The sequence below is a fragment of the Callithrix jacchus genome, chromosome 8, assembly GCF_049354715.1.
Source record: "Callithrix jacchus isolate 240 chromosome 8, calJac240_pri, whole genome shotgun sequence".
NCBI classification, from domain to species: Eukaryota; Metazoa; Chordata; class Mammalia; order Primates; family Cebidae; genus Callithrix; species Callithrix jacchus.
The window spans coordinates 45,229,079-45,249,322 of NC_133509.1; the positions used below are offsets into that span (position 1 = coordinate 45,229,079).

Here is a 20,244-nt window from a genome sequence, read left to right on the forward strand (position 1 = left end):
CAGGCTGGTCTTGAACTCCTAATCTCAGGCAATCCACTCACCTCGGCCTCCCAAAGTGCTATGATTCCAAGCGTAAGCCACCGCGCCCAGCCTAGGTAATTTTTGTAGTTTTAGAAGAAACGGGGTTTCACCATGTTAGCCAGGATGGAAGTTAATTTTTTTTAAACAATGAAGTCTCACTATTTTGCCCAGGCTGAAGTGCAGCGGCTATCCATAGGTATGGCCATAGCATACACTGCAGCCTTGAACTCCTGGCCACAAGTGATCTTCCCAATTCAGCCTCCCATGTAGTTGGGAGTACAGGCATACATACTGAAATAGGGTTTCACTCTGTTGCCCAGGCTGGAATGCAGTGGTACAGTCATGGCTCACTGCAGCCTCAATCTCCCTGGCTCAAGCAATACTCATATCTCAGCCTCCTGAGTAGCTGGGACCATAGGCACATGCCACCATGCCCTGCTAATTTAAATTTTTTTTTGTATAGACAAGGTCTTGCTAAGTTGTCTAGGCTGGTCTTGAACTCCTGGGCTCAAGCCATCCTCCTGCCTCTGCCTTCCTAAGTGCTGGGATTATAGGCGTGAGCCGCTGTACCCTGCTGAATCAAGTATTTGTTATTTGTTTAATAGGAGGTCTTTTAAATCATGGATCTATGTGGAAGCAGAGGCAGGGGAAAGCATTCTAGGTAGTCAAGTATGGCTTCCATTGGGTCACTAGACTTTTTTTTGTTGTTGTTTTACAGCTTTAGATGCAGAATTATTATTATTATTATTATTTTTTGAGGCATGGTCTCACTCTGTCGTCCAGGCTTTAGTGCAGTGGTACAAACTTGGCTCACTGCAACCTCCACTCCATGGGTTCCCTTGCCTCACTCTCCCAAGTAGCTGAGATTACAGTCCCCACCACCACTCCAGGCGAATTTTCCTGTTTTTTTTTCCAGTAGAGACAGGGTTTCACCATGCTGGCCAGACTGATCTTGAACTCCTGACCTCAAGTGATCTGCCTGTCCCAAAGTGCTGGGATTACAGGCGTGGGCCACGGTGCCCAGCAGAATTTGTTTAATCTTAAGGTTTTTTTTTTTTCTTTTTGAGACAGTTTCACTCTTGTTGCCCCAGGCTGGAGTGTAGTGGTGTGGTCTCAGATCACTGCAACCTCTGCCTCCTGGGTTCAAGCGATTCTCCTGTCTCAGCCTCCCAAGTAACTGGGATTACAGGTATGTGCCACCATGCCTGGCTTATTTTTGTATTTTTAGTAGATGTGAGCCGCCGTGCCCCACCAATCTTAACTATTTCACAGGCCCTGTAGCTCAATATACTCCTAAATACCTTTGTGTGGTTCATAGTTGAGGGGACGAGACAAACTTGCTTTAAGATCAAACACTGGTTTCTTATTCGAGACTGGAGTCTGCATTGCCTCAGTTGTCAACTTGAATGGGGTAATAACTAAAAAAAAAAAAAAAGAAGAAAACAAGAGCTTAGTTAGAAACAAAGACCTGTTAAAATGTTTGTCAAAGTGTTACTTCTCAATCTTAAAAACACATATTATTGTCTGAATGTTTGTACCTCTTGTGACTCCAAATTCATGTTGAAATACTAACCCTCAATATGACTGGTGTAAGGAAGTAGGGCCTTTGAGAGTAAGTAGGTCATGAATGGGGTTCAGTGCCTCATAAAGGGACCCCACAGAATTTTCTCTAGCTCTGTCACATGACCATACAATAAGTTGGCAGTCTGCTACCTGGAAAAGAGCCCTCACCAGAATCATGCTAGTGTCCTGATCTGTCTTCATCCAGCCTCCAGAACTATGAGAAAGAAACACTGCTGTTTATAAGATAGTCTTTGTGCTTTGTTGTATAATAGCAGCCCCAAAGGCCTGAGAGAATCTACATGAATACTCTGAAATAGATGAAAGAGTCTGAAGTAAGGGTTAAAATGGAGACAAGGGAAGAAAACAGTAAGTGAGGAAAGCTAACCATTGAGATTAGTTTCCTTTGCTAAACAGCTTTGTAAATGTTCTGAGTATGACATTTCTTTTTTTTTTTGAGATGGAGTTTCACTCTTGTTATCCAGGCTGGAGTGCAATGGCGCAATCTCCGCTCACCACAACCTCCACCTCCTGGGTTCAGGCAATTCTCCTGCCTCAGCCTCCGGAGTAGCTGGGACTACAGGCACACACCACCATGCCCAGCTAATTTTTTGTATTTTTAGTAGAGACGGGGTTTCACCATGTTGACCAGGATGGTCTCAATCTCTTGACCTCGTGATCCACCCGCCTCGGCCTTCCAAAGTGCTGGGATTATAGGCTTGAGCCACCGCGCCCGGCTGACATTTCTTAGGATCAGCTGGGAGTTTAGAATTCTGTTGAAAGAAATAACGGTATGGCTGGGCGCGGTGGCTCACGCCTGTAATCCTAGCACTTTGGGAAGTGGAGGCAAGTGGATCACCTAAGGTCGAGAGTTCAAATCCAGACTGATCAACATGGAGAAACCCCACCTCTACTGAAAATACAAAATTAGCTAGGCATGGCTGCCCATGCCTGTAATCTCAGCTACTCCGGAGGCTGAGGCAGGAGAATGACATGAACCCAGGAGTCAGAGGTTACAGTGAGCCAAGATCGTGCATTGCACTCCAAGCTAGGCACCAAGAGGGAAACTCCATCTCAAAGGAAAAAGAAAAAAAGAAATAATGGTAATTTTTCAGCTTATTTCCCTGATAACAGCTACTCATAAAAATTACATATTAATAGTATCATTAACATAAACAAACATAAAAAGAACCTAATCACATAAAGTTGAAAGGATTCATGGCCTGGTGACTCATACCTGTAACCTCAGCACTTTGGGAGGCTGAGGCAGGAGAATTGTTTGTAGACAGAATATTATTAATAAAGGCTGTTATCACTTAAGAATATGAATTTTTGGGGGGCTGGGTGTGGTGGCTCACGCCTGTAATCCCAACATTTCGGGAGGCTGAGGTGGGCAGATCACAAGGTCAGGAGATTGAGACTGTCCTGGCCAACATAGTGAAAGCCCATCTCTACTAAAAATACAAAAATCAGCTGGATGTGGTGGTGCGCACCAGTAGTCCCAGCTATTTGGGAGGCTGAGGCAAGAGAATGACTCGAACCCAGGAAGCAGAGGTTGCAGTGAGCCGAGCTTGCACCACTGCACTCCAGCCTGGTAACGGAGGGAGACTCCATCTCAAAAAACAAAAACAAAAACAAAAAAACATAATTTTGTTTGTTTGTTTTGTTTTGAGACGGAGTTTCGCTCTTGTTACCCAGGCTGGAGTGCAATGGCGCATCCATCATGTTGGCACAGACCACCATGTTGACCAGGATGGTCTCGATCTCTTGACCTCATGATCCACCCGCCTCGGCCTCCCAAAGTGCTGGGATTATAGGCGTGAGCCACCGCGCCTGGCCCAAAAAAATATAAATTTTTGAACCATGAAGTTAAAAATATCCAGGATAGTGAAGTTTTTATTTTTTTGAGATGGAGTCTTGCTCTGTCACCCAGGCTGGATGATATGACCTCGGCTCAGTGCAACCTCTGCCTCCCTGGTCAAGTGATTCTCAAGAGAGTAGCTGGGATTACAGGTGTGCGCCACCAGGCCTGGCTAATTTTTGTATTTTTATAAGAGACGAGGTTTTGCCTTGTTGGCCAGGCTGGTCTCAAACTCCGGACCTCAAGTGATCCTCCTGCCTTGGCCTCCCAAAGAGCTGGGATACAGCTGTGAGCCACTGTGCCCTGTCTAAAGATGGTTTGGTTTGGTCAGCCTTTTTGCTACAGTTGACCATCAGTTATCTAGCACATTTTGTAATCCCTTCTCTTTTTTTTTTTTATTTGAGACGGAGTCTCACTCTGTTGCCCAGGCTGGCTGGAATGCAGTGGCACAATCTCGGCTCACTTCAACCTCTGCTTCCTGGTTCAAGTGATTCTCCCACCTCAGCCTCCTGAGCAGCTGGGACTACAGGTGCATGCCACCATGCTGGGCTAATTTTTGTATTTTTAGTAGAGATGGTATTTTACCATGTTTGCCAGGCTAGTCTTGAACTCCTGACCTCAAGTGGTCCACCCGCCTCGGCCTCCCAAAGTGCTGGGATTACAGACAAGAGCCACCATGTCCGGCCAATCCTTTCTCTTCATAGGGGGAAGCCACTTATCATTTGTATCCAGGTCATTGCCAAATGTGAACACTTGCCTCCATCTGTGAACCAGCAATCAGGATCTAAGATCAGCTAGTTAAACACCCAAAAGCACAAAACTCCATGTTCAAGGGATCCCACTGTATCAATATCAGGTGTTGGCAGGGAGTAGAATAAGGGGCTGCCATACACTGCCAGTGGAAAGCATGAATTGGTACAATTCATCCAGGGCAGTTAATGTCTGCATATTTTCCAATCCAGCTGTCCTGCTCCTAGGTCTAGGGAAATTCTTGCACAGGAGACATGTTTAAGAGTATTCATGACAACATCATACATAATCATGAAAGCTGGAATGACTCACATGTTCATGAATAGTACAATAGATAAATCAACTGACATATACCCATATCATTGAAAAATACAGTGAATATGAGTCAACATGATTGAATCTTGAAACATGAACTTTATGGTCTGGGATCCTATTGGTGTCAGAGTCCTCCAGAACCATTCTGAGGCTGTAATGAATACTGTGCTCACCCTCCTAATCCCTGAGTCTTATAAGAGGCACAATGCTATTCCTGTAGGGTCCCCATTTTAGGATTAGATGGAACTCTCAGGCAGTTATCAGATTTTTGCTTATGTCTCTGGCCTTTCCCTCACTAGTACACAATGAAAAATAGGCTACAGTAAAATTTTTGCTTTTGATTTTATAGGTATGGAAAGGGTTTAAGGAAACATATACAGGCTGGGTGTGGTGACTCATGCCTATAATCCCAGCATTTTGGGAGGCTGAGGCAGGTGGATCACCGCAGGTCAGGAGTTCGAGACCAGCCTGACCAAAATGGTGAAACTCTGGCTCTACTAAAAATATAAAATTAGCTGGGTGTGGTGATGCATGCCCGTAATCCCAGCTACTCTGGAGGCTGAGGCAGGAGAATTGCTTAAACCCGGGAGGTGGAGATTGTAGTGAGCCAAGACTGCACTGCACTCCAGCCTGGGAAACAAAAGTGAAACTCCGTCTCAAAAAAAAGACCGGGCGCGGTGGCTCACGCCTGTAATCCCAGCACTTTGGGAGGCCGAGGTGAGTGGATCACAAGGTAGAGAGATTGAGACCATCCTGGTCAACATGGTGAAACCCTGTCTCTACTAAAGATACAAAAAAGTTAGCTGGGCATGGTGGCATGTGCCTATAATCCCAGCCACTCAGGAGGCTGAGGCAGGAGAATTGCCTGAACCCAGGAGGCGGACGTTGCGGTGAGCCGAGATCGTGCCATTGCACTCCAGCCTGGGTAACGAGCAAAACTCCGCCTCAAAAAAAAAAAAAGGAAAGAAAGAAAGATACACCTAATAATTTTGGGAAGTTACATGGCTTAAAAATGAAATGGATGGCCAGGTGCAGTGGCTCACACCTGTAATCCCAGCACTTTGGGAGGCTGAGGCAGGTGAATTACTTGAGGTCAGGAGATCGAGATCATCCTGACCAACATGGTGAAACCCTGTCTCTACTAAAAAATACAAAAATCCGCTGGGCTTGGTGGCAGGTGCCTGTAATCCCAGCTACTCGAGAGGCTGAGGCAGAATAGCTTGAATCAGGGAGTCAGAGGTTGCAGTGAGCCAAGATCACGTCACTGCACTCCAGCCTGATGACAGAGTGAGACTTCATCTCCAAAAACAAAACAAAACAAAACAAAACAAAAAACAGATTTTTTTTACCAGCAGAATTCCTCTTGGTGGTCTTTATTTTGTGTGTCCCAAGCATAGCCTTGTCTTTTGGGGTATTCCCAGACATGGTCACATGTGCAGACCATGGAGTCTTGGTCAGTGAATGCTCATGCTCATTATCTTTAGTAGCAGCTGAAAACCTAAATAGGACAGCAGAATACAAGACATGAGTACTGTGGCAAGAATAACGTGTATCTAGCTTATAAATAAAACCACTTTACCTAGAAATACAATAGCAAAGGAAAAAAAATGAAATAAATAAATAAATAAAACCACTTGACCAATTGCAAACAGTGAAAAGGGCCTCGATGAATAATTGCCTTTTTTTTTTTCTTACCCAAATCAAAAGGATTTTCCCAGCACAGAATACTTGTCATAGTAATGAACCTCTTTTGCAGAAGAGACACATTCCTAAAAGGCTGATGCTAAAGTAAATCACATTTCAACTTCCATTATTTGTAAAATATGTTCTTGTCTTTTCTGGTCTCTCTGCCTTGGACAATGATGGTGCTGGAGGAATATGCCTCATTATAGTTCAAGAGGCAAGCCAAAGAGCTCCCCTTCCTCCTCCTCCGGGTGAGGGGAAGTCACAGGGAGTAGGAGACTTCTATGCTAGGTGAGTGGTGAGAACAGGTTTTGTATTTTCCTAAAAGAATGTCATTCATTTGAGCGGTAGAGAAATAAGCCCATTTTTTTTTTTTTTTTTTTTTGAGATTGAGTCTCGCTCCATCACCCAGGCTGGAGTGCAGTATCATGATCTCAGCTCACTGCAACCTCTGCCTCCTGGGTTCAAGCAATGTTCCTGTCTCAGCCTCTTGAGTAGCCGGGATTACAGGCACCCATCACCACGTCTGGCTAATTTGTGTATTTTTAGTAGAGACGGGGTTTTACCATGTTGGTCAGGCTGTACTCCTGATCTCGTGATCTGCCCACTTTGACCTTCCAAAGTGTTGGGATTACAGGTGTAAGTCACTGCATCTGGCCAACCCCATTCTTTACATATGGCAAATTGCTATGAATGTATTTGATTGATTCACTGACAGCATTTTTTCTACATTTTAATATCTCTAAAATTAGGATGTGTTTTTCTATAATTGACATCATGTCAGTAGTTAATTGGCAGTGATTTTTCTTAAGAAACGTTCTGGCTTTATCACCCAGGCTGGAGTACAGTGAGTGGTGTGATCTTGGTTCACTGCAACCTCTGCCTCCTAGGCTCAAGCCATTTTCCTGCCTCGGCCTCCTGAATAGCTGGGACTATTAGTGTGAGCCACTGTGCCTGGCTAAACTTTTTCTTTTAATTGGAGTCAAGAGTCTCGTTCTATCCCCTAGGCTGGAGTGCAGTGGCTCAATCTCAGCTCATTACAACCTCTGCTTCCTGGGTTCAAGTGTGTCTCCAGCCTTAGCTTCCTGAGCAGCTGGGATTACAGGTGCCTGCCATCACAGCTGGTTAATTTTTGTATTTGTAGTAGAGATGGGGTTTTGCCATGTTGGCCAGGCTGGTCTGGAACTCCTGACTTTAGGTAATTCACCTGCCTCAGCCTCCTGAATTGCTGGGATTACAGGCGTGAGCCACCATGGCCTTTTTTTTTTTTTTGAGATGGAGTTTTTGCTCTGTTGCCAAGGCTGGAGTGCAATGGTGCGATCTTGGCTCATTGCAACCTCCGTCTTCCGGGATCAAGCGATTCTCCTGCCTCAGCCTCTTGAGTAGCTGGGATTACAGGCATATGCCACCACGCCTGGCCAATTTTGTATTTTCAGTAGAGACAGGGTTTCACCATGTTGGCCATGATGGTCTCGAACTCCTGATCTCAGGTGATCCACCCACCTCAGCCTCCCAAAGTGCTGGTATTACAGGTGTGAGCCACCGTGCCCAGCCACTCCTGGCTGATTTTTACATTTTTAGTAGAGATGGAGTTTTGCCATGTTGGCCAGGCTGGTCTCAAACTCCTGGGCTTAAGCTATTTGCCCATTTGGCCTCCCAAAGTGCTGGGATTACAGGTGTGAGCCACTTTGTCCAGCCAGCAGTGATTTTTCTTAATGGTTCATGAAATAACAACAAGCCTTCAATTCAATTAATGGTGTCTTATGGTGTGAAGTCCAGACCCATCTGTACATTGCAGTGCAGCAAGGGCCAATCCTCTGACCATGGCGTTCTTTTTTTTTTTTTGAGATGAAATTTCACTCTTGTTGCCCAGAATGGAGTGCAATGGTGTGATCTTGGCTCACTACAACCTCTACATCCTGGGTTCAAGTGATTCTCCTGTCTCAGCCTCCGAAATAGCTAGGATTATAGTTGGGGACCACCATGCCTGGATAAATATGTATTTTTAATAAAGATGAGGTTTCACCATGTTGTTCATGGCTGGTCTTGAACTCCTGACCTCAGGTGATCCACTGACCTCAGTCTCCTAAAGTGCAGGGATTACAGGCGTGAGCCACCACACCTGGCCCATAACGTTCTTAAGTGAAATCAGAACCACCTTTTATAGGTACTTCATATACCAAGCGAATTCAATACATAGAATTCCAAGCTTAAAGACACTTTTTAGTTTTAAAAACTATGTTGAAGGGGCTGGGCACGGTGGCTCAAGCCTGTAATCCTAGCACTTTGGGAGGCTGGGGCAGGCAGATCACTAGGTCTGGAGTTCAAGTCCAGCCTGGCCAACATAGTGAAACTCCATCCTACTGAAGATACAAAAAATGTAGCCAGGCATGGTGGCAGGTGCTTGTAGTCCCAGGTACTTGGGAGGCTGAGGCAGGAGAACTGTTTGAACCCAGGAGTCAAAGGTTGTAGTGAGCCAAGGTTGCACCACTGCACTCCAGCCTGTGCGACAGAGTGAGAATCTGTCTTGAAAAAGAAAGGGGCGGGGAGGGGAGGGGAGAGGAAGAGAAGGGAGGGGAAAGAAAAGAAAAGAAAGATTAGCCAAGCATGATGGTGTACACCTGTAATCCCAGCTACTCAGGAAGCTGAGGCATTAGAATCGCTTGAATGAAGGAGGTGGAGGTTGCAATGAACCGAGATTGCGCCATTGCACTCCAGCCTGGGTGACAGCGCGAGATTCTGTCTCAAAAAAAAAAAAGTAGAAAATAAAGTTTTGATATTAGAAGTAATCGGAAGATTTTTGTCTATGGGGAGAGTCCCAGTTGAAGGTGACCTTGATGTCAGAAAAGTTACAAGTAAACAAAAAGAGGGATCAATGGGGCATGAGATAGCGATGTTACTTTAGTGCCCACTAGGTTATAATATTGGTATTTGAGGAAGAGTTAATTTTTCACTTCACTGCAGTGAGAGACTTTCTATGGGCATTTAGCTTCACTTCTATATTTAAGTCAATGGAAAAGTTTCTCCTTAGGCATCTTGGCAGTCATATAATAATAAAAAAAAAGAATATCTGGGCATTGTGGCTTATGCCTGTATTCTTAGTACTTTGGGAGCCTGAGGCAGGAGGATCGCTTAAGGCCAGGAGTTCAAGACCATCTTGGGCAACATAGCAAGACCTCATCTCTACAAAACAAAAGCAAAAGAACACATATTTGAGAGTGATGTCAGCAAGATGGCCAACTGGAGATGACTGGCATTCATCCCTCAACAAGAAAGGATGAAGGCAACAAATAAACAGCTAAGATTTTTAGAGATAGCTTTAGCTATGTTGCCCAGGCTGGCCTCAAACTTGTGAACTCAGACGATCCTCCTGCCTTAGTCTCCCAAGTAGCTGGAATTACAGGTGGAAGCCACCACAGAAAAAAGCTAAGATTTGACTGGAGTGTCAAAAGGAAAGCACTGGAGTGCATCACAGGAGTGGAGACGGACCTGTGGCGAATGGAGGCCCAGGAGGGCAGCCAGAGGCTTCTAGCCTCTGCCACCAGAATCAGATCTGCCTGCAGTCAGGAGGGGATTCCTTTTGTGGAGAAACAGTAAACTGAAGATCCCCACCAGCCCCCATTGCTATTGCAGGCACCTACAGTCCTTACTATAGGAGAATACCCATGTTTAATACCCAAGTCTCCCAGTTTGCAGAGCTGCCAGGAATTACTGTACCTGCATTGCCCTGGATTAAGAGCACAAGGCGTGCACTCTAGCTGCCATTAGCTTCTGCAGCCTAGAACCATCTTGAGACAAGAACCACTTTTGGAATGCACTCTGGTCTGCTGGGGGCCAGGAGCCACTGCACGTCTCCAGCACTAGAGCTCCATATTCATTTGACCAAGCCCACAGGGGCTTGGTAGGGTTGGCTTCAACATCATGACCCCAGTTGCTTGGAGCCTAAGCAGATGTGCTCAGGGCAAACATGCCCTTCTGGCCAAACTGCCACATGCCCTTTCTGGAGTGGGAGAGAATCTCAAGCAGCTGACACACACAGCCGCCTGTGCCTAGGGCCTGAGAAACAGCCTTGAGATGCCTCACCCCTGCAGAGAAGCAGCCCATTTTTTTTTTTTTTTTTGAGAATGAGTCTCCCTTCTATCACCAGGCTGGAGTGCAGTGACGCGATTTTGGCTCACCGCAACCTGTGACTCCCTGGTTCAAATGATTCTCCTGCCTTAGGCTCCTGAGTAGCTGGGATTACAGGCATGCAGTAGCATGCCTGGTTAATTTTTTGTATTTTAAGTAGAGATGGGGTTTCACCATGTTGGCCAGGATGGTCTCAATCTCCTGACCTCATGATCCACCTACTTCAGCCTCCCAAAGTGTTGGGATTACAGGCGTGAGCCACCATGCCTAGCCTTTTTGTTTGTTTTTAAGAGACAGGGTTTCACCATGTTGGCCAGGCTGGTCTCGAACTCCTGACCTCACAATCCGCCTGCCTCAGCCTCCCCAAGTGCTGGGATTACAGGTTTGTGTCACCGCACCTAGTGAGAAGCAGCCTAGTAAGCAGTCTCTGGTAGATATACCCCAAGACCAGCCAAGCAGTCATGCAACTGCATACCAGGCCTGAGAAACTGCCCCACAATCCCAAACCTGGCAAAGCCACCATCACCACCAGTAGCTTAGGCTACTGAGAAACTTGCAAATGCCACTAGAATTACAGCTGAAGAAACTACACAGACACTGTATTTGCCCATCTAGAACCAAGGCCAATGCACTGCATTTAACTGACACCCCAAGACCTAGTCATATGAGTATATTCTTCCCTATGAAACCTTCTCTATAAAATTGCAAGAGGTGACTTTCCTAACAGATGTGTAGAAATCAGTGGAAGGACACATAAACCATGAAAATGCAGGGAAACAAGTCACCTCCAAAGAAAAATGTTAATTCTCCAATAACCCTAATCATAAGAAAATATATGAAATACCAGAAAAAGAATTCAAAATAATAATCTTAGGGGAACTCAGTGAGATACAAGAGAATACAGACAGACAAGTCAATGAAATCAAGAAAACAATTCATGATTTGAATGAGAAATTTAAGAGCTAGAACGCTGGGTGCAATGGCACATTTGTATCCCTAGCACTTTGGAAAGCCGAGGTGGGAGAGTCACTTGAGCCTAAGAGTTCATGACCAGACTGGACAACATAGTGAGAACTTGCAAAATTAGCTGGATGTAATGGTTTCAAAGAGCTAGAAGGAGGATACTAAATATTCCCACTATGAAAATGATAACTGTTTGAGATGATGGATATGCTAATTTCCCTGATCTGCCTACCATACAATATATGTATTGAAACACAACTAGGGGCCGGGCTTGGTGGCTCATGCCTGTAATCCCAACACTTAGGGAGGAAGAGGCAGGCAGATCATGATCATCCTGGATAACACAGTGAAACCCTGTCTCTACTAAAAATACAAAAATTAGCTGGGCATGGTGGCATGTGCCTATAATCTCAGCTACTCAGGAAGGGCTACTAAAAATACAAAATTTGGGCTGGATACGGTGGTTCATGCCTGTAATCCTAGCACTTTGGGGGGCCGAGGCAGGCAGATCCCCTATGGTCAGGAGTTTGAGACTAGCCTTGCCAACAGGGTGAAACCCCGTCTCTACTAAAAATACAAAAAATAGCTGGGTGTGGTGGTGCATGCCTGTAATCCCAGCTCTCAGAGGGCTGAGGCAGGAGAATCACTTGAACCCAGGAGGTGGAAGTTGCAGGGAGCCAAGACCATTCCACTGCACTCCAGAATTGGCAACAGAGTAAGATTCTCTTTCTAAGCCTGGGTACAGTGGCTCACACCTGTAATCCCAGCACTTTGGGAGGCCAAGGCAAATGGATCACCTTAGGTAAGGAGTTCGAAACCAGCCTGACCAATATGGTGAAACCCCGTCTCTACTAAAAATACAAAAATTTGCCGGATGTGTTGGTATGTGTCTGTAATCCCAACTACTCAGGAGGCTGAGACAGGAGAATTGCCTGAATCCAGGAGGTGGATGTTGCAGTGAACCAAGATTCATGCCATTGTACTCTAGTCTGGGTGACAGTGAGACTCTCTCAAAAAAAAAAAAAATTAGTCAGGCGTGGTGACACGTGCCTGTGGTTTCAGCTATTAGGGAGGCTGAGGCAGGAGAATCACTTGAACACCGGAGGTGGAAGTTGCAGTGAGCCGAGATTGTGTCACTGCACTCCAGCCTGGGCAACAGAGTGAAACTCTGCCTTAAAAAAAAGGAAACATCACTGTGTATCCCATAAATATGTACAATTCTTATTTACCAATTAAACACATTTTAAAAAAATATAATCCTTCCAATTTTACAATCCTCCATGGGTTTAAATATATATATAAAATCCATGTGGAATCTTGTCCATCATTACATTTTCAAGTGATTTCTTTACCTAACACCTGTTTTAGCTGCAGAGATAGCAGAGCGCTTGAGTGACCCCTTCAGACCCAAGGTACTCTGACATGCAGGACCATAAGACTGGCCTTGAGAGCGTCGTTGGCTGATGGGAGTAGAAGCCACAGAGAGTCTTCCTTTTGGAGGTACTGGAATCATGACTCCTCCCTTATTGATGGGCTGCTGCTGAGAAGAAAATGCACCATTTTAAAAGCTTGGCCTCTGATTCAGTATTGTCTCCCTAGGCAAAGTTCAGAAGAGCATTTCCATTTATCCCTGTGTTTACTCCCTCATTTGTAACTCCATTTGGAATATTTTCCTTCCCTATCACCTTATCTCATCCTATTCTACCTGACTGGCTGGCTCCACAATTACCTGCCATTTATTGCTATGGGGATTCTGCTGTGAAGAGCAATTTCCAGTTGTGGCTGAGTAATGAGTTACGAGAAAGCCTTTCCCAGCTGCCATGTACCCAGGCATTCATTTATTTCCTTTCCTTCCCTCTTTCCCTTTTCCCTTCCCTTCTTTCTTTCTTCTTTGAGAGAGAGAGCTGGGCTGACTGCAACCACCACCTCCCAGGTTCAAGTGATCCTCCTACCTTAGCCCCCTGAGTAGCTGGTATACAGGCACCTGCTACCATGCCCAGCTAATTTTTGTATTTTTAGTAGAGACAGGGTTTTGCCATGTTGGCCAGGCTGGTCTCAAACTCCTGACCTCAAGTAATCTGCCTGCCTTGGCCTCCCAAAGTGCTTGGATTACAGGTGTGAACCACTGTGCCAAGGTATCCAGGCATTTTCTCACAAGAGACATAATGTAGGAAAACAGTACCTCGTAGCCAAAAAGGGAAAAAAAAGAGGTTTTGAAAATATGGAACATTTGAGGGCATTATATATAGAGTATTAAAAACAAACTTAGGCTACGTGTAGTGGCTCACACTCTATAATCTCAGCACTTTGGGAGGCTGGGGCGGGAGGATCACTTAAGCCCAGGAGTTCATGACCAGCCTGGGCAACATTAGGAGACCCTGTCTCTATAAAAACAAACAAACAAACAAACAAACATAATCAAACTTAAAGAAACTATTATATATTTAACATGTTGAATCTACAATTAATTCCACCCCCTCCCTCTATCCCCAAACAAGAGCATTTTGAAGTCCTTTAAAACAAAAAAACTAAAGCAAAGAGGGAAGGAAATAAATGCTTGAAGGATTTCACTTAGGGTGTCTTTCTTAGATATTGTCAAGGCACAAAGAATATCTTACTATCATTAGTCAAAGATATGTTGCAAAAGGAAGAAATGTTAACTATATTACCTGTCAACTGAGAAATGACAATTGAAATTAATATATACAAAACAAAAATGTAGGTTAAGAACTAAATACAGGGACTAGAAATAAATATAATCTGGTAGGTCATGCCTGTTATCCCAGTAACTTTGTGAGGCAGAGGGAGGACTGCTTGAGCCTAGGAGTTTGAGACCAGCCTGGACAACATAGCGAGATCTGTCTCTACAAAAAACTGAAAGATAGCTGGGTGTAGTGGTGTATGACTATAGTCCTAGGTTCTAAGCAGGCTGAAGTGGGAGGATCACCTGAGCCCAGAAGGTTGAGACTGCAGTGAGCCATCACTGCACCACTGTACTACCACCTGGGTGACAGAGTGTGACTGTCTCAAAAAAAAAAAAGAAAAAAATGGCTGGGCATGGTGGCTTACACTTGTAATCCCAGCACTTTGGGAGGCTGAGGCAGGTGGATCACCTGAGGTCGGGAGTTCGAGACCAGCCTGACCAACATGGAGAAACCCTGTCTTTACTAAAAATACAAAATTAACATGGTGTAGTGGCGCATGCCTGTAATCCCAGCTACTGGGGAGGCTGAGGCAGGAGAATTGCTTGAACACAGGAGGTGGAGGTTGTGGTGAGCCAAGATTGTGCCATTGCGCTTTAGCCTAGGCAACAAGAGCGAAACTCCAGCTGAAAAAAAAGAGAGAGAGAACTTTCTTTCTTTCTGTTTGAGATGGAGACTCACTCTGTTGCCCATGCTGGAGTAAAATGGTGTGATCTTGGCTCACTGCAACCTCTGCCTCCTGGGTTCAAGCAATTATCCTGGCTCAGCCCAAGTAGCTGGGATTATAGGCGCCTACCACCACATCTGGCTAATTTTTATATTTTTAGTATAGATGGGGTTTCGCCACATTGGCCAGGCTGGTCTTGAACTCCTGACCTCATGTGATCCACCCACCTCAGCCTCCCAAAGCGCTGGGATTACAGGCATGAGCCACTGTGCCCAGCAACACACACACACACACACACACACACACACACACGTATGTGTGGCAATGCAACCTCTGCCTTCTGGGTTCAAGTGATTCTCCTGTCTCAGCATCCCAACTAGCTGGGATTACAGGCGCCCACCACCTTTTTTGAGACAGGTTCTCACTCTGTCACCCAGGCTGAAGTGCAGTGGCATGATCTCAGCTTGCAGCAATCTTCTCTGCCTACCGGCTTCAAGTGTTTTTCCTGCCTCAGCCTCCTGAGTAGCTGAAGGTAAGACCTTTCTAAGCATTATAAAAAACTTATCCTTAAAAGGAAGACTTGGGCTGGGCACGGTGGCTCAAGCCTGTAATCCCAGCACTTTGGGAGGCCAAGGCAGGTGTCTCACAAGGTCAACAGATCGAGACCATCTGGTCAACATGGTGAAACCCCGTCTCTACTAAAAATACAAAAATTAGCTGGGCATGGTGGCGCGTGCCTGTAATCCCAGCTACTCAGGAGGCTGAGGCAGGAGAATTGCCTGAACCCAGGAGGTGGAGGTTGCAGTGAGCCGAGATTGCACCATTGCACTCCAGTCTGGGTAACAAGAGCGAAACTCCGTCTCAAAAAAAAAAAAAGAAGACTTGGATAAATTTAACTACAATTAAAAACCTTCCACAAGGCAAGATACCATTAATCTAGTTAAAAGATAAACAATGGAAAAGTATTTATAACAGGTAATATATACCATTAATATAGATAAATGAGAATGGGTAAAAATTGAGAAAAAGCAAATCCGCATAAAAATAGCCAGCACTTTGGGAGGTCAAGGTGGGTGGATCACCTGCGGTCAGGAGTTCAAGATCAGCCTAGCCAACATGGTGAAACCCTGTCTCTACTAAAAATATAAAAATTAGCTGAGCGTGATACTAGTTGCCTATAATCCCAGCTACTTGGGAGGGTGAGGTGGGTGTGATGGTAGCTGCCTGTAGTCCCAGCTACTCAGGAGGCTGAGGTGGGAGAATGGTTTGAATGGAGGTGGAGTTTGCAGTAAGCAGAGATTGCGCCACTGCACTGCAGCCTGGGCAACAGAATGAGACTCTATCTGAAATAAATAAATAAATAAAATTACAAATACAAATATTAGCCAAGTGTGGTGGTGGGCACCTATAATACTAATTACTTGGGAGGCTGAGGCAAAACAATCTCTTGAACCTGGGAGGTGGAGGTTGCAGTGAGCCAAGATCACACCACTGCACTTCAGCCTGGGTGAAAGAGTGAGACTCCATCTCAAACAAAACAAAACAAAACAAAACAAAAAAACTGATAAACAGTGCCTTCAAATGTGATAACGGTGAGGATGGGAGTGGTGGCTCATGCCTGTAATCCCAGCACTTAGGGAGGCCAACGTGTGGTGGGCACAATCTCAACTCAGCTACTCGGGAGGCTGAGGCAGGAGAGCAGGAGAATTGCTTGAACCTGGGAAGCAGAGGTTGCAGTGAGCTGAAACTGCACCACTGCCCTCCAATCTGTGCAATAAGAGCGAAACTCCATCTCCAAAAAAAAAAATTGTGGCAACGTAAAACAAGTTTTACGTTGTTACAATGAATGTTTATTGTTTTAATTAAGCTTCTCACCTGGAAGCTTAGGTATCACACAATGAGTTTTCCTCTTATCCCTAGTTGCCAGAAAACTTAAACTTACCTGAGTGACTGATGGTAATAAATACTATACCTACTAATAGTGCTCATTTTCTGTACCTTTTAAATTGACCATACTATTTTATATCTAATACCATAAACTTAAATTATTTTTAGAACAGGCCTTAAATTCTTTTTGAGAAATAGGGAAGCTATGTAAAATAAACATGTGGGTTAATAATTAAATACAGGCAAGAGAAATAAATATAATCTGGTGGCTTACATCTGTAATCCCAGCACTTTGGGAGGCCGAGGTGGGAGGATCACTTGAGCCTAGGTGTTCAAGGACAGCCTAGGCATCATAGGGAGACCCTGTCTTTAAGAAAAATACATAAATCAATAAATTTGTAAAAACGTGTTTCTTGTCCTCCATTCTGCACTCCCTTAACACCAGATACCAATAACATCAACTTGCTAGAATATCACTACTCTGCTAACTCAGCCTCAGAGTTGATTTTACCACCTTCTCTTACTTAAGAGGGCCCTGAGACCTGTAAGACCTGGACTGAAAGCCCTCAAGGGAGCTGTTACCACAGGAACCCTTTAGGTTTTCCACTACTAATCACCCATTTTCCTTTACATAAGGGACAAGAGAAAGAAGATGGCTTCAGTCATAAGTTGGTTTACCCTCAAAGAAAGTAATAGGCAGAACATCTGAATATGGAAAGCAGAATGACATTGCAATTTGGGAAATAGTTCCTCAGTTAGGATTCAGTGTTTTTTGTTTTGTTTTGTTTTTTGACGCAGAGTCTCACTCTGTCACCCAGGCAGGAGTGCAATGGTGACATCTTGGCTCACTGCAACCTCTACCTTCCCAGTTCAAGCAATTCTCCTGCCTCAGCCTCCCAAGTAGCGGGGATTACAGGTGCCCACCACTACCCTCAGCTGATGTTTTTGTATTTTTAGTAGAGATAGGGTTTCACCATGTTGGCCAGGCTGGTCTTGAACTCCTGACCTCAGGTGATCAATCCACCTTGACCTCCACAAGTGCTGGGATTATAGGCATGAGCTATTGCATCCAGCCATGGATTCACTGTTTAAGCTGGAGGATTTTGAAAATTATCAGAATAGGGGAAAGCCAGTTTTAGATAAAGATGTATTAAACTCAAACAAATCTACTGGTAGAGTCACAGCCAGTTGTAACCATGGTGTTATATAGTTACAGAATTAAAATTAGTTTAGTTCCATTAAGAACATAATTTTATCTGCATACCTTCAGTTCACTGATGGAATTGTATTCTTCAAAATGTTTCTTTTTCCTCTTACTATATTGATCAATGGACTCCATTTTCTTAAAATGAGCTTCATGAATCTTCTTGAAGTCTAGAGTGTGTCCCCAATATAAAAATTAATAACTAAACAAAATCCATTTATATATCTTTTCTGTTTTTCTGTTAAAACTTATTTTCTTCTTTGCCGCCCTGACATTCAACTTCAATATAATATGTGCTACAACATTAATTTCAAAATACTTTGTTTTTGGAAACTCAGGGGCAAAGCACATTCATCTTATAAATCATCAAACATTCACATCTCCTTATTGTCTAATTTCACTAAATTGACATCTTGGTTTAGTTCAGAGGATGAGAGTAGAAGATTTATCTTCTCTGGGCTGAGACTCTGAGGTTAAAAAAAAAGATTTATCTTCCCTCCTACCAATTAGTTGAGTGTTAGTTAATCATGAATTTGATATTTTATAATGCTCTATGTCAAGGACTGACAAACTTTTTCAATAAAGTGCAAGATAAATTATTTTAGGGTCGAGCATGGTGGCTTATGCCTGCAATCCCAGCACTCTGGAAGGCTGAGGTGGGTGGATCATGAGGTCAGGAGTTCCAGACCAGCCTGGCCAATACAGTGAAACCATCTCTACTAAAAATACAAAAATTAGCAGGGTGTGGTGGTGGGCACCTGTAATCCCAGCTACTTGGGAGGCTGAGGCAGAAAACTGCTTGAACCCAGGAGGTGGAAGTTGCAAGTGAGTCAAGATTGTACCACTATACTGCAGCCTGCGTGACAGGGCAAGACTCTGCCTCAAAAAAAAAAAAAAAAAAAAGATATTTTATGGTGGTATGGTCTCTGTTTCATATTCGTCTTGTTTCTAAATTCTTTTTTATCTTCTTTTTTTTTTTTTTTAAGTGGTACAATCTCAGCTCACTGCAACTGCCAACTGAGTGTCGGCTCAGCTAATTTTCATATTTTTAGTAGAGATGGGGTTTTACCATGTTGGCCAGGCTGATCTCGAACTCCTGACCTCAAGTGATCCACCTACCTTGGCCTCCCAAAGTACTGGGATTACAGACGTGAGCTACCACTCCCGGCCTTTAAATTCCTTAAAAAATGTAAGAGCCATTCTTAGCTCAAAGGATAGACAGGCCAAAACAGGCAGCAGTTTGCTGAACCCTGCAGTATCCTATTCTGATTAAGTATATGAACATTTACTGAATGTTTAATATATGATGAGCAGCATTCTAACTACTATAAATATACAATACTCAATCAACATTCTATGTGCCAAGCAATGTTTCAGCAATACAAGATAGAGAAGAATTACATGTCCAAAAACAAAGTCCCTTAGACTTATGAAAAACTTACTAGAAGGTGAGGATTGTACCAAGTACTTTGTGTATTCATTCATCAGATATTATTGAATCCCTGCTGCATACTATTTGCTGTGATAGGGAAGCAGCAGTGGAAAACGTATTCTCAATTTATATATATATCAATCTGATGAAACAGGTACTATAGTATAACTATTTCCACTTTACACTGAGGAAGCTGGTTTATTGAGGATAAGTAAGTTCTCCAAGATCTCCAAGCTAAAAAATGAGAGAACTAGAATATAAACTGCTTCCAGCATCTATGCTTTTAGCTATTTCAGTCCAACATCAGTCTGAAGTGGCTCCACCATTACTTATTATGTCTTTGTGTATAAAACTTACTTGGAGTAGTTATTGCAGTTCTTTTATTTTTTCCAGGTTTGGATAACTCATCTGTGTAGAGAGATTTCTTTCTTTCTGAAGGTATCTTTGAGTCTTTGTTACCTAAATCCAAAGAAACAGAAATAATGAAGAATTTCAAAAAAGTTCTCATTAAGAAATATGTGGGCTGGGCGCGGTGGCTCAAGCCAATAATCCCAGCACTTTGGGAGGCCGAGGCAGGTGGATCACGAGGTCAAGAGATCAAGACCATCCTGGTCAACAAGGTGAAACCCCGTCTCTACTAAAAATACAAAAATTAGTGGGGCATGGTGGTGCACGCCTGTAGTCCCAGCTACTCGGGAGGCTGAGGCAGGAGAATTGCTTGAACCCAGAAGGTGGAGGTTGAGGTGAGCTGAGATCGTGCCATTACACTCCAGTCTGGGTAACAAGAGCAAAACTCCGTCTCAAAAAAAAAATTTTTTTTTAATACATAAATAAATATAAATAATTAAAAAAAAAAAAAAAAGAAATATGTGTAAGTTGGCTGGGTGCAGTGGCTCACATCTGTAATCCCAGCACTTTGGGAGGCCAAAGAGGACAGATCACCTAAGGTTGGGAGTTCAAGACCACCTTGACCAACATGGAGAAACCCAGTCTCTACTAAAAATACAAAATTAGCTGGGTGTGATGGTGCACGCCTGTAATCCCAGCTACTCGAGAGGCTGAGGAAGGAGA

General features: G+C 44.0%; 1 protein-coding gene across 7 annotated transcripts in view; it reads right to left on the minus strand.

The window, feature by feature from the left end:
- The window catches only part of NUSAP1 (nucleolar and spindle associated protein 1), a 43,303-nt gene that overhangs the window by 4,242 nt on the left and 18,817 nt on the right, over positions 1 to 20,244 (minus strand). For 4 of the 7 annotated variants that reach the window (XM_078334336.1, XM_054239718.2, XM_009005530.5 and 1 more), the window contains 5 exons: positions 19,531 to 19,632; positions 17,802 to 17,911; positions 12,634 to 12,821; positions 5,857 to 6,005; positions 1,323 to 1,439 (listed from right to left, as the gene is read on the minus strand). In XM_078334336.1, coding sequence (XP_078190462.1) covers positions 1,323 to 1,439; positions 5,857 to 6,005; positions 12,634 to 12,821; positions 17,802 to 17,911; positions 19,531 to 19,632 — 666 coding nt within the window. The remainder of the gene's footprint in view (positions 1 to 1,322; positions 1,440 to 5,856; positions 6,006 to 12,633; positions 12,822 to 17,801; positions 17,912 to 19,530; positions 19,633 to 20,244) is intronic. The other 3 variants (XM_054239719.2, XM_009005531.5, XM_009005529.5) reach the window with 1 other exon arrangement.